Source organism: Pyrus communis, chromosome 11, assembly GCF_963583255.1.
Source record: "Pyrus communis chromosome 11, drPyrComm1.1, whole genome shotgun sequence".
NCBI classification, from domain to species: Eukaryota; Viridiplantae; Streptophyta; class Magnoliopsida; order Rosales; family Rosaceae; genus Pyrus; species Pyrus communis.
Window position 1 is genome coordinate 4,372,070 of NC_084813.1, and position 19,910 is coordinate 4,391,979.

The 19,910-nt window shown below is 34.9% G+C and overlaps 2 protein-coding genes and 1 pseudogene across 2 annotated transcripts; 1 reads left to right on the plus strand and 2 right to left on the minus strand.

Annotated features, from left to right (window-relative positions):
• Positions 1–3,039: 3,039 nt before the first annotated feature.
• On the minus strand, positions 3,040–5,550 carry LOC137709493 (reticulon-like protein B18; annotated as a pseudogene).
• Positions 5,551–7,900: 2,350 nt separating this feature from the next.
• On the plus strand, positions 7,901–13,842 carry LOC137707865 (probable aminotransferase TAT2). Its single transcript, XM_068446796.1, has 7 exons — positions 7,901–8,312; positions 11,156–11,495; positions 11,796–12,014; positions 12,307–12,366; positions 12,845–13,000; positions 13,104–13,197; positions 13,603–13,842. Exons 1-7 carry the CDS (start codon positions 8,020–8,022, stop codon positions 13,719–13,721), a joined length of 1,281 nt encoding a protein of 426 aa, XP_068302897.1. The 5' UTR covers positions 7,901–8,019; the 3' UTR covers positions 13,722–13,842.
• A 1,636-nt stretch (positions 13,843–15,478) lies between these two features.
• Positions 15,479–18,794, minus strand: LOC137708238 (tyrosine aminotransferase-like). The gene is made up of 7 exons (XM_068447273.1): positions 18,425–18,794; positions 17,341–17,680; positions 16,880–17,098; positions 16,696–16,755; positions 16,348–16,503; positions 16,156–16,249; positions 15,479–15,940 (listed from the first exon to the last, which is right to left on the minus strand). The coding sequence occupies exons 1-7, from the start codon at positions 18,706–18,708 to the stop codon at positions 15,822–15,824; spliced, it is 1,272 nt and encodes a 423-aa protein (XP_068303374.1). The 5' UTR covers positions 18,709–18,794; the 3' UTR covers positions 15,479–15,821.
• Positions 18,795–19,910: the final 1,116 nt, after the last annotated feature.

The following is a 19,910-nucleotide window of genomic DNA, read 5'->3' on the forward strand; positions in this document are numbered from 1 at the left end:
ACATCAGCTTTTAAAATTTCTATATTCCGGAGAAATTTCACATATTTTGGTCTAAACAAGACAAAATTACCAACATCCACAACATTATGAACTAAAAATAAATTTTTCTTCATCCCCGGAACATGGAAAACAATTTTCAATGTGATAGAATCATTACCTCCATCATTGATGATCACAATACCTTTTTTTTCAACTTGGTGCATTGTCTTGTCGGCTATCACCATTGCTTCATTTCCCTTGTGCGGCTGTATATGGACAAACTTTGACTCATCACCTGTCAAATGATGGCCACAACCGGAATCCATAATCCATTCATCTTTAAAGTTAATAGTCATGGCATCAATGGTTGAAGTTTTTGCTAGAAAACATTTCCCCCATTTTGCTTCATCTTCTGAATTACTAGAAATACGAGAGCTGCCATTTGTTTCAGCCACGTTTCCTTCACTCATTTTAACTTTACAGAATTTTTGAATGTGACCAAGTTTTCCACATCGATGACACTTGAGAGGCCTTTTATCTCATGGATTAAATGACTCTTTAGGTGCAGCATCAAATTTCTTGTAATCTCTTTTATCAAACTTAAATCATTTTTTCGAGTAAAAAGAGCATCTTCAGAGTTGTTCGAAATAGACACTCCAGCCATTTGGCGAGCTAGAGACTCTTGAGATGGCAATAAATTCTCAAACTCTTCCAAGGTGGGTAGTCAATCTCATCCTTGAATTGAAGTCACGAAATTAAGGAGTGTACTCCTTTTTTAAGCCACGAATAATGTGCCTCCTTATTCGAGCTTCAGAGACGGGCTCATTCAGATCTAAAAAGGAAATTTCAGAACATAAGTTCTTAATCTTCAAGAAAAATTGAGAAATTCAAAGGTCACCTTGACTTGAATTTGCTAATTCATTCTCCAGCATCTGTAGCCTCCCAATGTCCTTTTTGTTGAATAATATGTCAAGAGTCTCCTAAATGTCATTGGCAGACCTGCTCTTGATGATATGTTCGAATAACCCATGAGAAACAGATCTCTTCAACACAAACTCGGCTTTCACATTAGTCATTACCCACCATTTCAAGTCATCGGCATCTGCACCGTCTTTGGGTTTGGTTGTGTACGTTCCTCCAACAACATCCCATAAATCTTCACCAACTACATATGACTCCATACACGATCTCCAGATCTTGTAATTTGATGGATTGAGCAACTCTATGCCAAGCCCAATAACCCGACTTGAAGATTCCATCTTTTGGCACAACACTAGTTGATCTTCTTCACCAAGGGATTCAAGCAAACAACCAGTTACCATCATGTGGCTCTGGTACCATGTGAACAACAACAATAGTGTATTGTATTACACTGTTGTTGTTCATAGTTCTGGATACACTGTTTGATTTGGCATCAACTCTATAAATTCCAACGATGAGTAGAAAAGATACCCCAAACTCTCAACACACTGGTTTATATGGATTGCCCTTAATTATGGTTTGTCTAGTACCTTTTCGTCTACATTTACATCCTTAACTCTTCGAGAGCAATCCTTCATCAGTGGTTGTGAATAACTGATTTTTCTCAATCTTTTCGAACTTGGTTTTGTAGAATTTGGATCCATTTGATTCTTAAGCCATAAATATCTTCTTCATTGGCTTACCAGGTAATACAACGAGCTTTAAGTTAATTCTATGAAGATCCTTCTCAAGTGCTCATGTCAATCATTTAGTATATTGAAGGTGCTGCATATAAAAGTTTTGGAAGTATATGGATTGGATTATACATACATACATACATACATATATATATATATATATAGTTTGTGGGAAGAAAATCAGAGAGGATTAAGAATAACATCGATGGATTTATGGAAGTGTTGTTATTGATGGAAGATTAGCAATGATTTAGTTAAGTTTCCACTAGCTAGTTTCTTCCCATTTACTTAACTAATTAGCTTTGAAATCAATCATCTACCCAGTCTGCATTTCTTTTCTAAGAGCATCTCCAATGGAAGTCCCTATTTAGGGACTCCCACCACCTCTTTTGAAGACTTATTTAGGGACCAAAGAGAATCTTTGAGTCCTTAAAAGAATATTATCTCCAATGATAAAGTCCTTATAGTATAAATCCTAAATTTTAGGACTATATAATAAAAAATTCTAAATTAAATCTAGACCATTTATCTATAATAGAAAAAGAAAGTGTGTAAAACCCAACCTGCAGTTGCGTCAGTAGCTGTCTGGCAACTAGCATCCATTTGCGCTGCTGGAGCAAGTGGATGAGTACAACATCACTCAAACCCAATATTTGGAAGAAGCACACAACCTTTCACGTGGGTGGGTCTCCATCCCCACTCAAAGTTGTCCCTATATATAATCCTCAATTGTGAGGAAAATTTTGAGTACTCCAGCCAATTCCTCTACCATAGGGACTAGAGCTTTGACCCACTGGAAACCACAAAGTACTTAAATTTAAATACATGGTGGTAAAGAGTGGTAAGGATTCCATTTAGGAACTCCACTGGAAATGCTTTAAGTAATAGATGGAAATATTTTCTTTCCTTTATCTTTTTTTAGTTTATGTCAAAAGACTATGGAGAATTTGACTACTTATTGACATACAGACCTTGCATGATTTCAACTTTGTTCTACGACTATTTGGTTTTCGCTAAAAACTTGGGTCGATGAAGAAGAGGAGTTGTAACTTTGTGAATCACCACATGTGTCTAGGATAAAAGATGAACCTGCAGGACTCACGGTGGAGTTATCTGCATTTTATGAGATCTTGAGGTAACATATGTGTCGCACTAACTTCGACGATGTGGGAAATATATAGCTCTGGTTCAAGTAGTATTGTATGATTTACAAATACTAAAACGTTCTCGCTCTGGTTCAATTTATCGAACAAAACGTCGTTTCATCAATGACATTGAATATCTAAATAGAATCCCTTGATGTTCCAGGTTTTAAACGATCACCGGAGCTGATGACAAGGGCAGTCCAAACAAAAGAATTTGAAACGATTAGTATTTTTAGATGAAAAAGACCTTGTTAATGATCGGTTACTATTTGTTGTCATCAGGTACAAACACATTAGTGTTGGAAATGGGTACAAACATCAGGTACAAACACATTGTCACTGAAACTACAACTACTGATTGCTTGCCACTTCGGTTACTACTAATGCATGTTTCTGTTCTTGTTTTCCATCTGCGTCTACTTTTGCCACCACTTTAGGAACTACTACCACTAATGCATGGTGCTGCTCCTGCTCCGCTTCTGCTTCCCCAATCTCCAGCGGTTGCTCCCTATGTTGGCGATACTATCAAAGACTTACAAGAGATACAAATGCTGCAAATGTAATAAACAACATATCACATAAGAATCAACAGTTACTGTCAATCACGATGAGGTATGGTTTTCTTTGGCATTTGTATCTTGTAATTTGATCATCTTATTGATCACTAATTAGCAAACTATGATAAGATTACAAAGGTTACAAATTAAAGCAAAACATATGATAGTGAGGTATGTTTTTCGTTGGCATCACAGTAAGATGATTGCTAAAAACGAAAACATTATGCAGTGCAATAAAATTACCTGTAAAAATACGAGTTTTGACAAAAGACAGATTCCAAAAAGCTATGGATGCTAATGGTGCTACAACATTTTTGTGTGAGCAAGCCCCCCATGCTTCCAACACCCACCATTTCAAACAATCAACTACCCACCGAAATTACACTCGATTTAACACACTAGATGGATGAGTTATAAAGACAGACTGAAGTGGATAAGTAGACTGGTGGATTATAGATACCTTTTTGGTTGATTTGACTGGCGTAGCATAAGTATAGTTTTGGGATTGTGAAGCTGATAAAAAAAGCTAGCCATTATTTCACACAATTAGCACCATGATTATGGTAACATGGAACAAGTAGAGCAACGAAAAATAATCAACAACAGACATACCAAGCACACAGAGCCTCCAGAGTGTTATAAGATGCCCATACTCTACTCCCAGAAGAAAGAATGGTGTTACATAAAACCCAAAAATTGAACTTTGCTAATTGCTCAAAGCAAGCAATTCCGAATCCAAAAACTGCTTTAGTGTTTTGTTTTTCATTAACTTGAGGGTCATGGATGTCTCTCTTGAGAAAAGCACTCTCATCTTTGATAAGGCAAGATTTACAGCAAGAAGTATCTGTTTAGCCACACCAAGAATGTCATCTCCTTTGAGGATAAAATCACGCTACTTTTCGATATTATTTCTGCAAATCATAATCCGAAATAGAAGCTTTGCAAACAAATGAAGCCCTCAAAAGCAAAGAAAAGAGTAGCCGAAAGGGAAACCACTAGTACCTTTGGCAGATTGAATTCGAGACAAATGAAGCACCCAAAAACAAAAGTCCGACGTGGGAAATTGCTGAGAAAATGCTGAAATAATTAAATTGGTTAAAATTAGATGATTTTCATAGGCTAAAATTAACATAGGAAAAAGGGGGGGGGAAGTGAATAAGAGTAGTTGTAGTAGTCCACCTAAAGTTGATTCCTTTGGCAAAGCAAGAGGAAGGGAATAAGAGAGACCCCAAACCAAACCAAAGGCTTGACCTTGCAACATTTCTCCACATAATCAAATCACTCATGAGCTGCCCAATTCGATCAAGGCTACCCCAATACTCATCATTGACTGCAAAACCAAACAGCGAAAACATAAGAACCCAAGAATTTAAAAAGACAAAAAAAATGAAAAGAGAAGACAGCAATGTCAAATTAGGACGGACTTGATGATGAACTTGGGGAGGGCAAATAGGGAACCAAGACGGGCTTTTCCTTTTTAGACCGCCTTTTCCTCGGCTTCTCCATCTTCTCCACCAAGCCTGAATCTTTCTCTTCCTGAGTCTTAGTCTATGAACACCTCCGCAACCTCCGAGTGTTCCTCGGCGAGTCACAGCCCAGTAGTCTCATCTGCGAGCCTCTGCTTTCGCACCTACGGTGCAACCCTGTAACCTTGACATCAGGGTCATCAGCCATTTCAAAACGACCCATGAGACGGGTCTTGGATATTTTTTGGACAGGTGGAGACGAAAGAAGCAGTAGCCCGTGGAGAGGAAACGATTCAGAAGTTTTGCGGGAATAAGCGGAAGGGCATGGAGTCCTCTTGAGTCCTCTTGGGTGATGATTTAATGAGGCCGAGAGAGAGGTGGGGGATATGTTCGGTGTGAGCAAGGCGTGAGGTTGACTTGGCATGAGATGGCAGCTCGGATCAGGAATGGTGGTGATAAAGCAGTGTTGTCGTTGATGTCGATATAGCTATTGAATCCATCAGATCAGATTGGGTTTCAATGGAAGATAACAGTTTCGGGATCAAAGGATTTATGGGTTTAATTCCAAGTGCAAGATTTCTGGGTTTAATTAAAAGATTATGGAAAAGATTTTCGATTTTTCGGGGTTTTGAGTTTGGGTTGCTTCTTGGTTCTTGAAAATGGCAATGGGGTGATTGAGCTCTATAATGTAGCCGTTAGGGACATTTGAATTTTAACAGTGGGGATGGTGGGGCCGTGAACTTCAATGGGAAGAAATGAATGTGTCGTTTGTTTGCCACTTTTTTGTATTGGTACCATGTTACGTTATATTATTAGTTCACATTTTGCAGTTTAAGTGAATTATTTTATGTAATAATCCTCTATAAATGAAATGTATTAAAAAATTTATGTAATGTGATTTGAATCAAGCTTTCTCCATCTCGGTTCTAATGATTTTATTGTATTATCTCTCATAAAGATTCAAATTAATAAGGAAGATTGTTTTGTTTTTTATGAAACAACGATATACATAAAATTAATTTAAATAGTGCATAAAAAATTTGTATTAGACATGAATTTCAATATAATTGTAAAAACAACTCAAAAACTAAACTAACAACTAAAAAAATCCATAACACCAGTATCTAGTATAACCTACATCCAAGCCTGCACACCCAAGACAACCAAAACCCTAAAACATAACTGTTACCACGAATCGAAGCCCCGCCGCCACTAAGGAACCTATAGAACAAAAGGTGAATTTGGTGAAGTTTCAATTTCCAATGACCCTTCATCATTAGACTAAGTTGGCCAAAAACATATGATTAGATCACACCGAAGTCCTTCAAATCGGCAACATGAATAAAGTTAGGGAAATAAAAAATTAGGTTAATCTCAGTTTACTACCATGAAGTTTATTGATTTTCAATATTTGATACATCAATTTTTTTCATTCCAATCTAGTACCTAAAGTCATAATGCTGGGACACTTTCACACATCCGTTAAGTTTTTCACCAGAAACTCTGTTAATTGATGACGTGGCTTCCACGTGGATAATAATTGAACGCCACATGTCAATATAGGCCCACATAAATATTTAAAAAATTAAAAAATATAAAAAAATTCCATCGTCTTCCTCGCACGGTCTTGGCTGCCCAGGCCGTCCAAAATGCCCCCCAAAAATCCTATCTAATTTCAGCTTCCTCTCTTATTCTGCCAAAATCCCTCATCCTAGTGTTAAGATAAGGTGTAGATTCTTTCATCTTCTTTCGACCCGCCATCTGCAACTGTGAATCGCGACACACCCGTTCCCCCTCGTCACATCACCGCCGCGAGCGTCCAATCAGCCGAACCCACCTTTCCTCGTCGACTCCCCCCCACCCTTGCCTCTTCTCCTCCATTCATCTACTCCTAACACAAACATTCTCCCAATATATTTGTTAGCTCTAATTCTCCAAAACCCTAAATCAAAATCAAAATCCAAAATTTTCGAATTTGATTCATACAATTAGGTCCATCCGCACAGAGAAGAAAGAGAGGGTGAGAAGTGTGTGGATAGAGGTAGAGACTTGAAATTGGGGAATGACTTGAAAAGAAGCTCGAGGTTTTCATCGGAGACGATCATCCTCTTGAGGTGGAGCTTTTCGATCTTTTCTGGGGCTTTGACAGTGGCAAAGGGGTGTTTGTGGGTGGCGCGGTGGGTGAGGGTAGGATTTTAATTAGGGGTTGAAGGGGAATTGGAAGGTGGGTTTGGGGGAGTGAGACAGGAAGGAGGAGGCGGACAGTGTGGCTAGGTAGGAGCGAGTGTGGAGATGAAATTATCTTCTCTTTTTTGCCTTGTTTTTTAATTTTTTTTAATTTTTTAATTTTTTTGTGGGCCCATATTTACACATGGCGTCCAGTCATTGTCCACTTGGACGCCACATCATCAGTTAACAGAGTTTTTAACGGAAAACTTAACATATGTATGAAAATGTCCCAGAATTACGACTTTAGATACCAAACTAGGACGAAAAAAAATTTGATGTATCAAAATGTTGAAAATCAATAAACTTTAGGGTAATAAACTAAGATTAACACAAAAAAAATTATAGAATGCCTTTTCGGGGGAACAATTGGAATGAGGAATCAGCAAAAGAGAAGTGATGGTACTGAAAATTAAGCATAGCTCGAACTAGGTCACCACAATGAGATTTTTTTAAGTACCAAGTATTCAAACAATACTTCACATGCATTAATACAAGTGGAAAAAAAGATTTATTTTTTCATGTTCCTCCACTTATTTTATGACACGGGGAGTATCCGTTTGGATACCAGACACTTGAAAAAAAATCTCCACCACAAGAGACTTGTTATTTACCACTACAAAGGGACTTTTTTTTTTTTTTTTTTTTTGGAAACTACTACAAAGGGAATTGTTACGTTGGAAGATTAACCATGGTTATTTTATACACGTGTTAAATTTTTAGGTCAAGAAATTCTTGTGTGAAGGACCTAGATGTGGTCATTACATGAGGTAGTGATGTGTTTTCGAAAGAAGTGGTGGTGGGCCATGAGAGGATTTTGGGTCTAACATTCGCACGGACACGCATGTCCGTATGCTAGACCTAAGACTTTCTCTAAAGGATAGTAATGGAGATGGAGAATTATATAGTGGAGAGTTGTAGAGTGTTATCATCCTTCACTTAGAGAGTTATAAGCCCAACAGCAACCAACATAAAAGTTAGCTAGGGCATGGAGATGGAGGGTGTGGAGAATGGCTGGCAGAAGAAATGGCAGTTCCGAGGGAACGAAGAACTGAACACGGCGTCGATCTCCGTCCGAGGAGCTCTCACGATGTTAATGAAAAATCTCAAGAACCCAGCTGGTGATGATCAACGGCCCACCATTATGCTTGGCCGCGGGGACCCTACTGAATTCCGATCGTTTTGGACCACTCCGGTGGCTGTTGACGCCGTCGCAGATGCCCTCCATTCCTTCAAGTTCAACTCTTACTGTCCTACCGGCGGCGTTATTCCGGCAAGAAGGTATGTTTGTATGCACTTGTTTAGTTTAGTCTTACTGGAAGTTTAATTTGCTGCTTCATTTTCTTCCGTTCGTTTTGCTTTTATTTTTCCTTTCTCATATTTGCATGTATTTCTAGCCAATATTAAGAAATTCAATGGCACCATTTCCTTGTTTACAAACTTTACTTGTAAACACAGAAAATCAGAAAAAAATATCTGCATTAGAAAAATAGAAAAATTAGTTTCTAATGTTCATTGACTAAGATTTTAATCAAAGTTTCTAACATTAATATATTAATGAATTACATTTAAGTTAAATAATTATTATTTTTTAATTAGTAATTGTTTTAGAGTTTTAATACTCACACCCTTATTAAACTCCTAATTAATTTTCAATTCAAACATTTCCCAAATAAAAAAATAAAATTAGAATAAATTTGAACCCATTAAATTTTTATAATATGTATCCATTCTTAAATTTACCAATTTGTTAAAAATGTACCTTTTTTTAATTTAAAATGTACCCATTTTTTATATAAAATTTCATTCAATTTTTCTCTGATCTATTTTCAAACTTATATGGGTACATTCTATTTCGTTGATTTGAGAATGTATTTATGTCAAGTTTAATATAAGGAATTTAATAATGTTATTAAGGCAGCTAATATATATATATATATATATATATTTTTTTTTTTTTTGTGCTTTTGAAAAATATACCCATGCTTTGGTATAATAATTTTTTGTTTAGTTTTGATGAATGTACACATGTGTGTGTCTATATATATATATATATATATATATATATATATATATATATGTATGTATGTATACACACACAATATATTGGAGAGTATAATTCATCTTTAATATTTTTAATCCCATAAAATATGGATTTTATTTAAAATCTCATTAATATAAATAACTACAAATTTTATTTTTATTTTAAAAATATAATAACCTACATATAAATACATTATTACATTATAATATCAGAGACTTCGATCAAAAACTAAAAACCACCAAGATTTCAGTCAAAGAACATTGATAATTAGGGACCGCATCTAAAACGTCCCCAAAAAAATACATAAATAAATAATAAAAAATGGGGTTCTGTTTGCTATTTGGCTTGTTTAGGAGACCCCAGTTTCATATGTACAAGTGGTTGGTGATTTGGTGCTAATTGCTAATATATATAAGGATTCTCGTCCTTTTTTTTTTTTTTTCCTTCTTTATCTCCTGTTTGAACGGTCAAGATTTTATTTTATTTTTATAGAGAAAGGAAAAAGAAAAAAAAAACCGTGAGAGGAGAAGGAAAAATAAAAGGGAAAGGGAAAAATCTACATCTAATATATATAAGGGAAGTTTTTTTGAATTTTTCGTTAGTTTTCCTTATATATAATAGTTTCATTTTGATAAGCCTTAGGCCTTGTACACTGAACTTAAAAATATAAGTGTGATATTAATATATTGAACTCACGTATAAATTATATTTTTGGTCAAAAAATTTAAAAGCAGTATCAATATATTATGATCAAAAGTAAGAATTAGATATCAACATAATAATATTAATATCATAAATAAAACAAACAATGGGCCACTTGCATGTTTTGTCACACTCCGGAGTTCACATATATAATATCATATTACATAGGAATCAGACAGGGACAGCCACTCGTGAGTGGTGACCCCACATATTGCAACAAAATACATCGAACAGTACAATTTATATGTCTTGACACCGTCAAATATAATTTTGATTTGTTGTACATTTTAAATTGTACCATGTACACGACAAAGGTGGAGAAGAGGAATCCGGATTCTCTTTCGATGCTTTTAGTGAGAATTTCAAAAATTTATGAATTGTGTTCGTTCATTATACATCGTAATATTATTTTAAATTTTTTTTATTTAAAATTGAATACAAACAGTACTTGACGAAAATTTATACATAATGCATGATCAACGAACACAATTCACAAATTTTTAAATCCTCACAAAAAAAAAGTCCGAAAAGAATCTGTTGGAGATAAGAGACCCGTGTGCTACTTTGCATTTCATCATTGCAACTCCAAAGTTTCGTGACTTGTATCAATACCTAATGGTGTCGTGCTTCGTTGTAATAAAATAATGATTTATGTTAATTTTTCAACATATGGCCTTATTATTGGCGGAATACCTAATGGTGTAAGGTCAGGACCGCGGGTCATTCAGTGGAGCTGAACATTTTGAATTTTGGAGGGGTGGAAATTTGGAATTTGAAAAAGAGCTCGTTTTGGAGGTGCTTTTAAATTATTAAGATCGTTTTTAGAGAATATGTTTTTTGTTCTAAAAGTATTTGAAGTACTTCCTACAATAAGCATAAATACTTTTCTAGAATCAACTTGCAATTTTGACAAATGATTGGTTCCAAAATCAAAGCATTTATTAAAATAACCCTAAACATCGCAAACAAAATCAAAAGTACAAGAATGAACGAAATCTGGAGACGGCTACATGGACAAACAATGTTGCAATTTGAAATTAATGTTTTCATATAATCTTACTCATTTCTCCCACTTCTCTCTCACAACTTCCTTTTATCTCTCACTATTCCTCGTTTTTTCACATATACTTCTTCTGAATGTTACGAAAAATGAAAATTAAAATACAAAATTGAAATGTTATTAAACGATTCCTTATTAATTTCAATAATATTAGTAGTGTTGAAAATATTTTTAGTATCGCGAACATGTAATGAACCATACTTTACGTATAATTGACATTCTATATCAGTATGTAGTGGCTCTTTTTGAATCTTCTTGTTGAATGAAAAATCTAATGAAATTTATCGTGTACGTATATTTGTATTTCTGGCTCAAAAGGGCTATTGCAGAATATCTCTCCCGCGACCAACCAAACAAGTTATCGGCGAATGATGTATATCTCACTGCTGGTTGTACCCAAGCCATTGAAATCATAGTATCTGTCCTTGCACGTCCTGGTGCCAACATTCTTCTTCCAAGGCCTGGTTACCCTCAGTACGAAGCTCGCGCAGAGTTTGACCACCTCGAAGTACGCCATTTCGATCTTCTTCCTGAAAAGGGCTGGGAGGTGGATCTTGATTCTGTTGAATCTCTTGCAGATCACAACACTGCAGCTATGGTTATCATCAATCCTAGCAATCCCTGTGGAAATGTCTTCACTTCTCAGCATTTGAAAAAGGTATATGTGCACATAAATAACTTGCTCGATCAATTTTAATCTATGGAAAATGTTGTCTTGTCATACTGTTTTATATATGTTGCTCGAATGTGAATATAGACCATTGATCAACTTGATTGGAATGTCACAATTGAACAATATAAGCATTTGTTAGACGACATATTTAAACTACTTATCGATCATTTGGCCAATTAGCATGAGTTGTAGGGCTCAGATTGACGTCTTCTTTTCGATGGAGTGTTTAATCGAAACGAATTTGTACTAAGCTCTAATGAACTTTGTGCTTGTCAAAATTAATAGATTGCAGAAACAGCAAACAAACTTGGCATCTTCGTAATTTCGGATGAAGTTTATGGGCATCTAGCTTTCGGCAGCAACCCTTTTGTACCTATGGGAAAGTTTAGTTCCATCGTGCCAGTTATTACGCTTGGCTCTATATCAAAGACATGGATTGTTCCTGGTTGGAAACTTGGCTGGATTGTCAAAAATGATCCCAATGGCATCTTTGAAAAAACTGGGGTACTCAAACTGGTGTTTTGTCTGTGTGTATATATTTTTGCTTTCACCTATATTTTTCTTATGCTGTTATTTCTGTGAGCAGTAAAGTAGCTTCATTGACGCATATATAAGTATATATATACGAGCTCGTTTTCAGCGCGGATCTCGTTTTACCATAGCAAAAAGGGGAAAACAATGCAATATATAAGAGATAGTTTTTGTTACAGTAAAACGGAATCCGTGATAAAAACTGTTCTTATTTGTCATATTTCTAAACTAAATAGGTCTGTGGTATTGATGTTTTCAATTGCAGATTGTGGACACACTTAACAACTATCTCGACATCACTACTGACCCAGCAACATTCATTCAGGTACCTATATACATGCATGCATACATTTATACATAATACATCCGTATGTACGCATGCATGTTCGCATAAATACTTACATAGCTTCAAACTTTTTCTTTAGATAATTTTGGGAAATTTTAGGTTACGTACCCATAAAAATGTATTTGTACTCTTTGTTTTAATAAAATTATTAGTGGATGTCATAGAATCACTCATCATTGTTATTCACTTTTAAATTGTCTATTTTCATGCTTCACGATTATGACATGACATTAACATTCAACGTTTGAGTTACAAGAAAAGGTACTACTATTGTCAAAGTTTACGGTCCAAACTTACGCCTAATGACATTTTTTTATTGTAACAAGACTGGTGTTTACGTTGTGGACCTCATATTACACTGTCAAAGCAAATTATTATCTTTCAACGTGATTGCATTGGAAAATCATCGTTCATATTAAGTGTAATATTATTATTAACTATTGATTATCATTTTCAGGGAGCTATACCTCAAATGTTTGAGAGAACAAAAGATGTATTTTTCTCAAACATAATTGGCCTTTTGAGAGAAGCCGCAGATCTTTTATATGAAATGGTGAAGGAAATTCCATGCCTTACTTGCCCAAACAAACCACAAGGATCTATGGTTGTATTGGTAAGGATTATCTAAAGCCTTTGTTTTTTGCGAGATTAAACTTGTTAATCCAAACATGCATGAGCTAAAATCAGTGGTAATTATTCTTAATCGTAATTAATAGGTAAAGCTAAATCTATCAGCACTTGAAGACATTGATGATGATATACAGTTTTGTCTTAAGTTGGCCGAAGAGGAGTCGGTGATTGTTCTTCCAGGTAAAAATAATTGAAGAACTTACACACCATAATATTTGCAATCTAACAACATAACAAATTGTATATTCATGTTTTAATTTGCAATTAACAATTTCTCTAGAAAATAATCATTTTATAATCAATATAATTGTGGCCTCGTTTGGTATAAATGGTTTGATTGGAACGGATAATCCTTTAAATTCAAGGTATGTTGAAGGTAAAGGAGAATGATTTTACATTTCAAAAGAATTAGAAGAGGATTCGAATGAAAAAAAACTTCTCTATTCTAATCCATCTCCTACCTTCAAGTTGACATACCTTAATAACTTATCTATTCCAATCTAATCCTCTTATACCAAAGGAGGCATGTAAGTCCATGATGAATGAAATTAATATTAGTCATGAATCAAAACCCATGGTTTTCAGGGGTCACGGTTGGACGGAAAGATTGGGTCCGCATTACTTTTGCTGTGGAGCTTTCAGTACTTGAAGATGGATTTAAGAGGATAAAAGCCTTCCACCAAAGACATGCCAAGAAGATCTAACATGTCTTCTTTTATATTCACTGTCAAATTAAGTGTATGGTGCTCAGATGCTAATCGGCAACTTTCACATACAATCTCCAAATGTTACATTTTATAAATAAAATAAAGGATGAATTAAGTTCTCATCACTCGTTTCTTTTTCTCATTAATTAAAATCTTATTCCTTTTTTATTTTTTATCAAGGTCTCTTGACTTTTCTTCGTGTCATTATTTGAATATTAAATTATTTACAAGTCATTATATGTCAATTTAAAAATGTTTTTTTAATCATTTTCAAATATAATATTTTTAGTATTTTTTTTCATATATTTCTATTTATAATTTGTATCCATTTTTTAATTTATACCAATATTTTTTTTAGTTTCAATTTGTACCCATAATTTTGAATTTTAATATGTACCCATATTTTCAATTTAATTTGTACCCATAGTTTTGAATTTGAATATGTACCCATATTTTTACTTTAATTTGTACCAATATATTTTTTTATGAACGTACCCATGCTAATTATATGCGTTTATTTTATGTTTTAAAATATATCAATATTATTACTTGCACTATATTAATAATACGTGGTTTTTTTGTTTTTTTTTGCTAGAACCATGTGAAGAACAAATTACTCTTTTATTGATTTTTAAGTAATTGTTATATTTGTAACAATATTGTTTGGATTTGTTTAAATTTCATAATTTTTGGGATATTGAATGCATAAATGCATGAGTTAAATCCCTTAAATGATGCTAGGGACCTTGATCAAACTATTTAAACAAATAAGGTTTAATTATAACAATTAGGTTGATTAGGGACCTGAATCAAAATGTGAATTTAGAAATGATTGTTCTTCTGTTTGTGATTTGCAATTATTTTCTCTGTAACATATTATTTTATTCAATATTCATTCATTATATACTTATATATGTTTGAAAGTGCTTCATAACTAAAAACGCTTCAGATCATGTTTGGCAGAAAAAAATAGAAATGCTCATTAAAAATATCACTTGAAAAATGTTTTCTGGAAGAAACACTTGATTTTTTATTAAAAAATTCAATGCGCTTCTAATAGAAGTGCTTTAACTCTGGAATTAACAAACGATATTATCAACACTAAGAGGGAGAGGGTGAGCTTAATTTCACAATGGGTTAACAATAATTTTGTTCAAATTCGCCTTTGAGGAGAATCAAATCTAAGACATTTCACTTACAAATGAATGAGCCATAGTTCTTTAAATTCACGAGTATTTATCATAAATAGCCAAAATTTGATACTCAGTTTCATAAATGTCAAATTTTATAAATAATTTCTAATTTACCCAAATCTACACTCGAAAAGACTCAAATACCAAGTAAAATAAAAAAACAATATAAACCTTAAAGTCTAAACCCTCTTGAGACAAAAGTATTAAATTGTGCTGATTCATTCACCAACAACAAAGTATGCAACTTTTGCAGACCGATGAATGGATCTGGATTCATTGGGTAAAAATTGTTACCGGTGTATATGAACCTATTAATTCTGATCATATTTTTTTTTTTTTTCCTAGCAAAGAAATAAAGCTCCATATGATCCAATACCCACCCATACAGCATGCAGAGCAACTGAATTCTTTGGCTTATCATTGGAAAAATTGTCGACAACTGGATTTCAAGAATTTGCTTCGGCTTTGGTGGGAAAGAAAATTACGAAAACCTGCATTTAAGTCTGTTCAAGTACATTTTTTTATTATTATAATTGATAGTTTTTATAAAAACTAACATTTTTGAAATCGAAGAGTAAGTTTTGGCTTTATATGATAAATTCTCTGAATTCACTGAATATGCCGTACAAATAATTTAGATTTAAGTTGCATAATTTATCAATAGTACATGTTTTTGAATCTTCCAGAGATGAATGGAGCAATGAGAGAGGCAGATCGAACGCGAAGTTACTGATCTCCGACCGCCCTCGATTTTATTTTGTTTATACGTATTACACGACTGGCTAATAGATTAATTTTTGGAACTATCGATCTTCATTTATTCAAGGTAGAGCCAGCATTTGAAGTTTCGAACGGAGCATGGGATCCAACGAGAAGTTGTTGATCACCACCATCAACAAGTTAACTAATGTTTCTTGGCATGCCGTTGGTAGAAGGCTTTCATCCGGCCAAGGCCATCTTCGAGACATGAATGATCACAAGCGAAGGTTACGCGCAACCAGTTCTTCATTCCCACAGCCACCCCTGCAAATAATGTTAACCGCGAGGAATTATAGCGAAGTTTATGTGCAATCTTCAATATATGATTCAAATTTGAGTCCTTGTAGTTGATCTGACTGTTTGATCAAGTGCTGAAATGATGTGTTTTGACATTCTTCGATTTGGTGTGTTGTTGCAGGTAAGAGAGATTGAAATCCGGTGTTCGATTTTGATGCATGCTAGTGAGTTTTGATTCTTACCAGGTAAAACGACAACAGATTCCTCTTCGGCAAGTTTAATGCAAAACTCCATATCATCACCAATGTCATCCAATAATTCGAGGTTTAGCTTCACCTGCATCACAAAATTTCACATCTTTTACGAATCACAGGCATAAAAACACACTCGTGAGCGCTCACTCTCCCGCGCACATATATGTGTAATGCCCTTACCATTAGAAACATAGAACCCTCTGGTTTGCTTGGGCAAGTAATGCAGGGGATTTCCTGAAGTCTATCAAAACATATGTCTGCGCAACGTCTTAAAATCGCAATTATGTTTGAATAGAACTCCTCTTTGGTCTTCTCTAGAATTTGAGGAATTGCTGCCTGCATGCATAATAACTCACGTTTTATAGTGGTCTCCAAGGGTTTCTCTACCGCCTTAAACCGGCACAATACAGTTTGAGCTCGGTTTAACAAGATACTACGCTTGTTAGAAAAATGATCCCATCTTGAGCTTTGGTTATTCGGCTCATGAACTGTAAATAAGCAAGCAAAAAAGCAACTTGATTACAAAACCTGAATGAAGGTTGCAGGATCAGTTGTAACTTCAAGACACTCCGTTATGCGCTCAATTAGCTGAGGACAAGAACAAAGCAAAAACAGAGATTTGATTAATTACGCCATATATACTCCAACATTATGATACACACACACACACACACACACACATACGTATATATACAGAGAGAGAGAGAGAGACCCCAGAATTTTTAAGAGCGGCAGTGGGATCACAGGTGACAAGCCAACCAAGTCGCCAACCAGGTACGATCCATCTCTTCGATATAGAACCAAGTGTAATAACAGGCACAGTAGCTGCAAATGCCGCCATTGGCACAAACTTGGTACTTCCAAAAGTAATCTGCTCATAAACTTCATCAGCAATTACCAGAATCCCAAGCTTCCTCGCCTTCTCCGCAATCTAGAACTCCACCAAAATCAAAACTAGTAATTATCTTTTAGTTAAAATCTTTATTTCAAACCACATTATGAACCGTCTCACTTGTGTATTTGTCGGGAGCCTGAACCTTATAACTAGAGATGTGGTATACGAAACATAACACGCATGAATTACCTTGATCCATACACACATTAGGACTAGAATCCTTAGATTAGCAAGAAAAACCGAACAAGTAGTAGTTCGTGTTAGAGCAATTAACCAACCTTCTCCAAGTGTTGAGGTGAGTATACATTTCCACAAGGATTGCCAGGATTGATGATCACCATGGCAACAGTATTTTCATCCGAAAGTGCTTCAACAGCTTCGAGATCAACCTCCCAGCCCTTGTCCGGAAGGAGATCATAATGACGGACTTCAAGATTGGAACAGGCCGCCCGAACATCATAGTAAGGGAAGCCTGGCCTCGGAAACAAAATGTTGGCACCCGGACGTGCAAGAGCTTCTATGATGACTTCAATCGCATTTGAACATCCAACTGTAAGATAAACATCGTCCGGTGATAGGTTGTACGGGAGATCATGGGAGAGGTAACCAGCAATTGCCCTGAACGTTGCATTTCCGGCATCAATTTAGTAACGAGAGTACGTACTAATTACTTTGAAATGTTACTTGAACAAGTGTATAAATAAACACATCATGTATACGTGACAGAACGTAATACGTATAAATTATGTAACTGCTTGTAATTAGGCCAAATCAGAGAGATCAACAATACATATCAAGGTATCACTCTCCCTCAGGTGCGGCTTAAACCTTCATGTGGGAATCAAGTTAAGATTTGAGGTTTCAAACACAAAATATGTTGCGACTAAATTTGATTAAATGACACGGATTAAACAACTATTGGACTCAAAAAGTTCAAACTGCTAACCCGACAAGCGCCTAAATTTGATTAAATTTGACTAATTTTCAAACACCCAATGATTAATCAAGACAGTACCCAACCGTCAAGCGCCTAAGCCAACAGTGTCAATGAGACCCCAATATTCGGTTGACAGATCTAGGAATTAGGTATGACAATTTCTTATATGACCCGTTAACTCCACAAAAAACAATACGACTTGTTAACAAATCGTCAATATCGGGTAATCTATTAAGAATCCTTAAGATGACGAGTTTAATCCAACACGACATATTGACATATCGATATAACTTAAAAACAGCAAACATGAACAGTTTGACAGGCCTAATCTAGACACAACAAGGCTTCATAGAATTAGAATTAAAAAAAAAAAAAAAAAAATTAGGTAGCAATAAATTGTTATCAAAGTTGACTTGTGTATATACCTTCTTGCCGGTAGAATACCAACGGTGGGAGAGTAAGAGTTATAGCGGGCGGAGCGAAGGGCGTCAACGACGGCGTCTTCAGCTGCAGCACTAGTTCGGAAGCATGGGAAGGCGGAGGGGTCACCGTGACCAAGAGGAATGATTGGCCTATCGTCATCTTTGTTGAGACTTCGCATTATCATGTACAGGATTCCTCGAACTGTGACTGGTGGTGATGCCGTTTTTTGCTCTCCATGGAAATTCCCCTCAAAATTCCACTTCTTCTTCGACTCTTTCTCCACCATTTCGACCGTTAATTGTTGGTGGGGGTTTGTGAAGTTGAGGTATATACTCAATGTCTTCTGTTTTTTTTTTTTTTTTTTTGTCAAAGTATATATTTTGTTAGATTAGGGTTATATTAGTTATCGACGAGATTTGAACTCACGCTATTATGCAAGGGCTACCACTGTGTTAAAGAACCACTTGCCAATGTCTGTTTTTAACTATTCTATTTCCATCGTCAATTGTAGTATGGTCTAATTTATATGTAAATAAAACGTGTTAAATTTAACTATCTTATACTGCAAAATTATCGTTGTATAAAAAAGAGAAATGCTAGCTAGATTAAATTTGTAGATATATAATATGGAAGAAGATGATTGAATTATAATTTAAGGGTTGATAAACGTGCTCATTCTTATTGGTCATATATCATTTAATTGTAAATTTTATCTATAAATTTAATCTCACTAGCATTACCTATAAAAATAAAAAATAAAAAATAAAAAATCGGTCTTCTCAAAATTGTTTTTTTTTTTTTTTTTATCAAAACTTATTAAAATTATTCTGACTACGATCGTTCTAGCACTTGCCACATGAATTCAATAATTAATGCGTCCTTTGACACATTCAAATGGTGCGATTCCTCCTTGGTACAAAGGTACAAAACATACTACGTTTGAGTCCATTTTTCTGTTCCTATCCGATCAAGCCACTTACAGCACATGTTGGATGTATTCATCAATAAGAAAATGAAAAAAAATGAATGATGATTGAATTGACGATAAAATAGAATTTTAAATTTTCGAAAAGTGATTTGATTGATAATAAAGAAAAATGATTTTGGTTTGAAATTTTCTATGAAAATCGGGAGTACCAAATATTTTGTGTTTTTAACTGTTACATTTTTAATTAATAATACAAAAATTAAGATCTAAGAGTTAAAAAGCCTGAAATATCCTATACTCGAAAACACACAAAATCCTTGATTTAGTTAGTTCTTCACCTTAACTACATAAAAATGATTGATCAAATAATAATGATAAAAAATTCTTGTTTTGAAGGGGATTGAACAACAACCGGGAGCAATTGCAGTTGACATTCATTAGAGTGATTAAGAAATGCATGGTGGCCCTCTCTTAGACTTGATGTGATCTCGCACCTCTACAATAATTTTATGTGGTCTCTTTCTTTAGCAATGACCGGTATGGTCACTTGTAAAAATCTG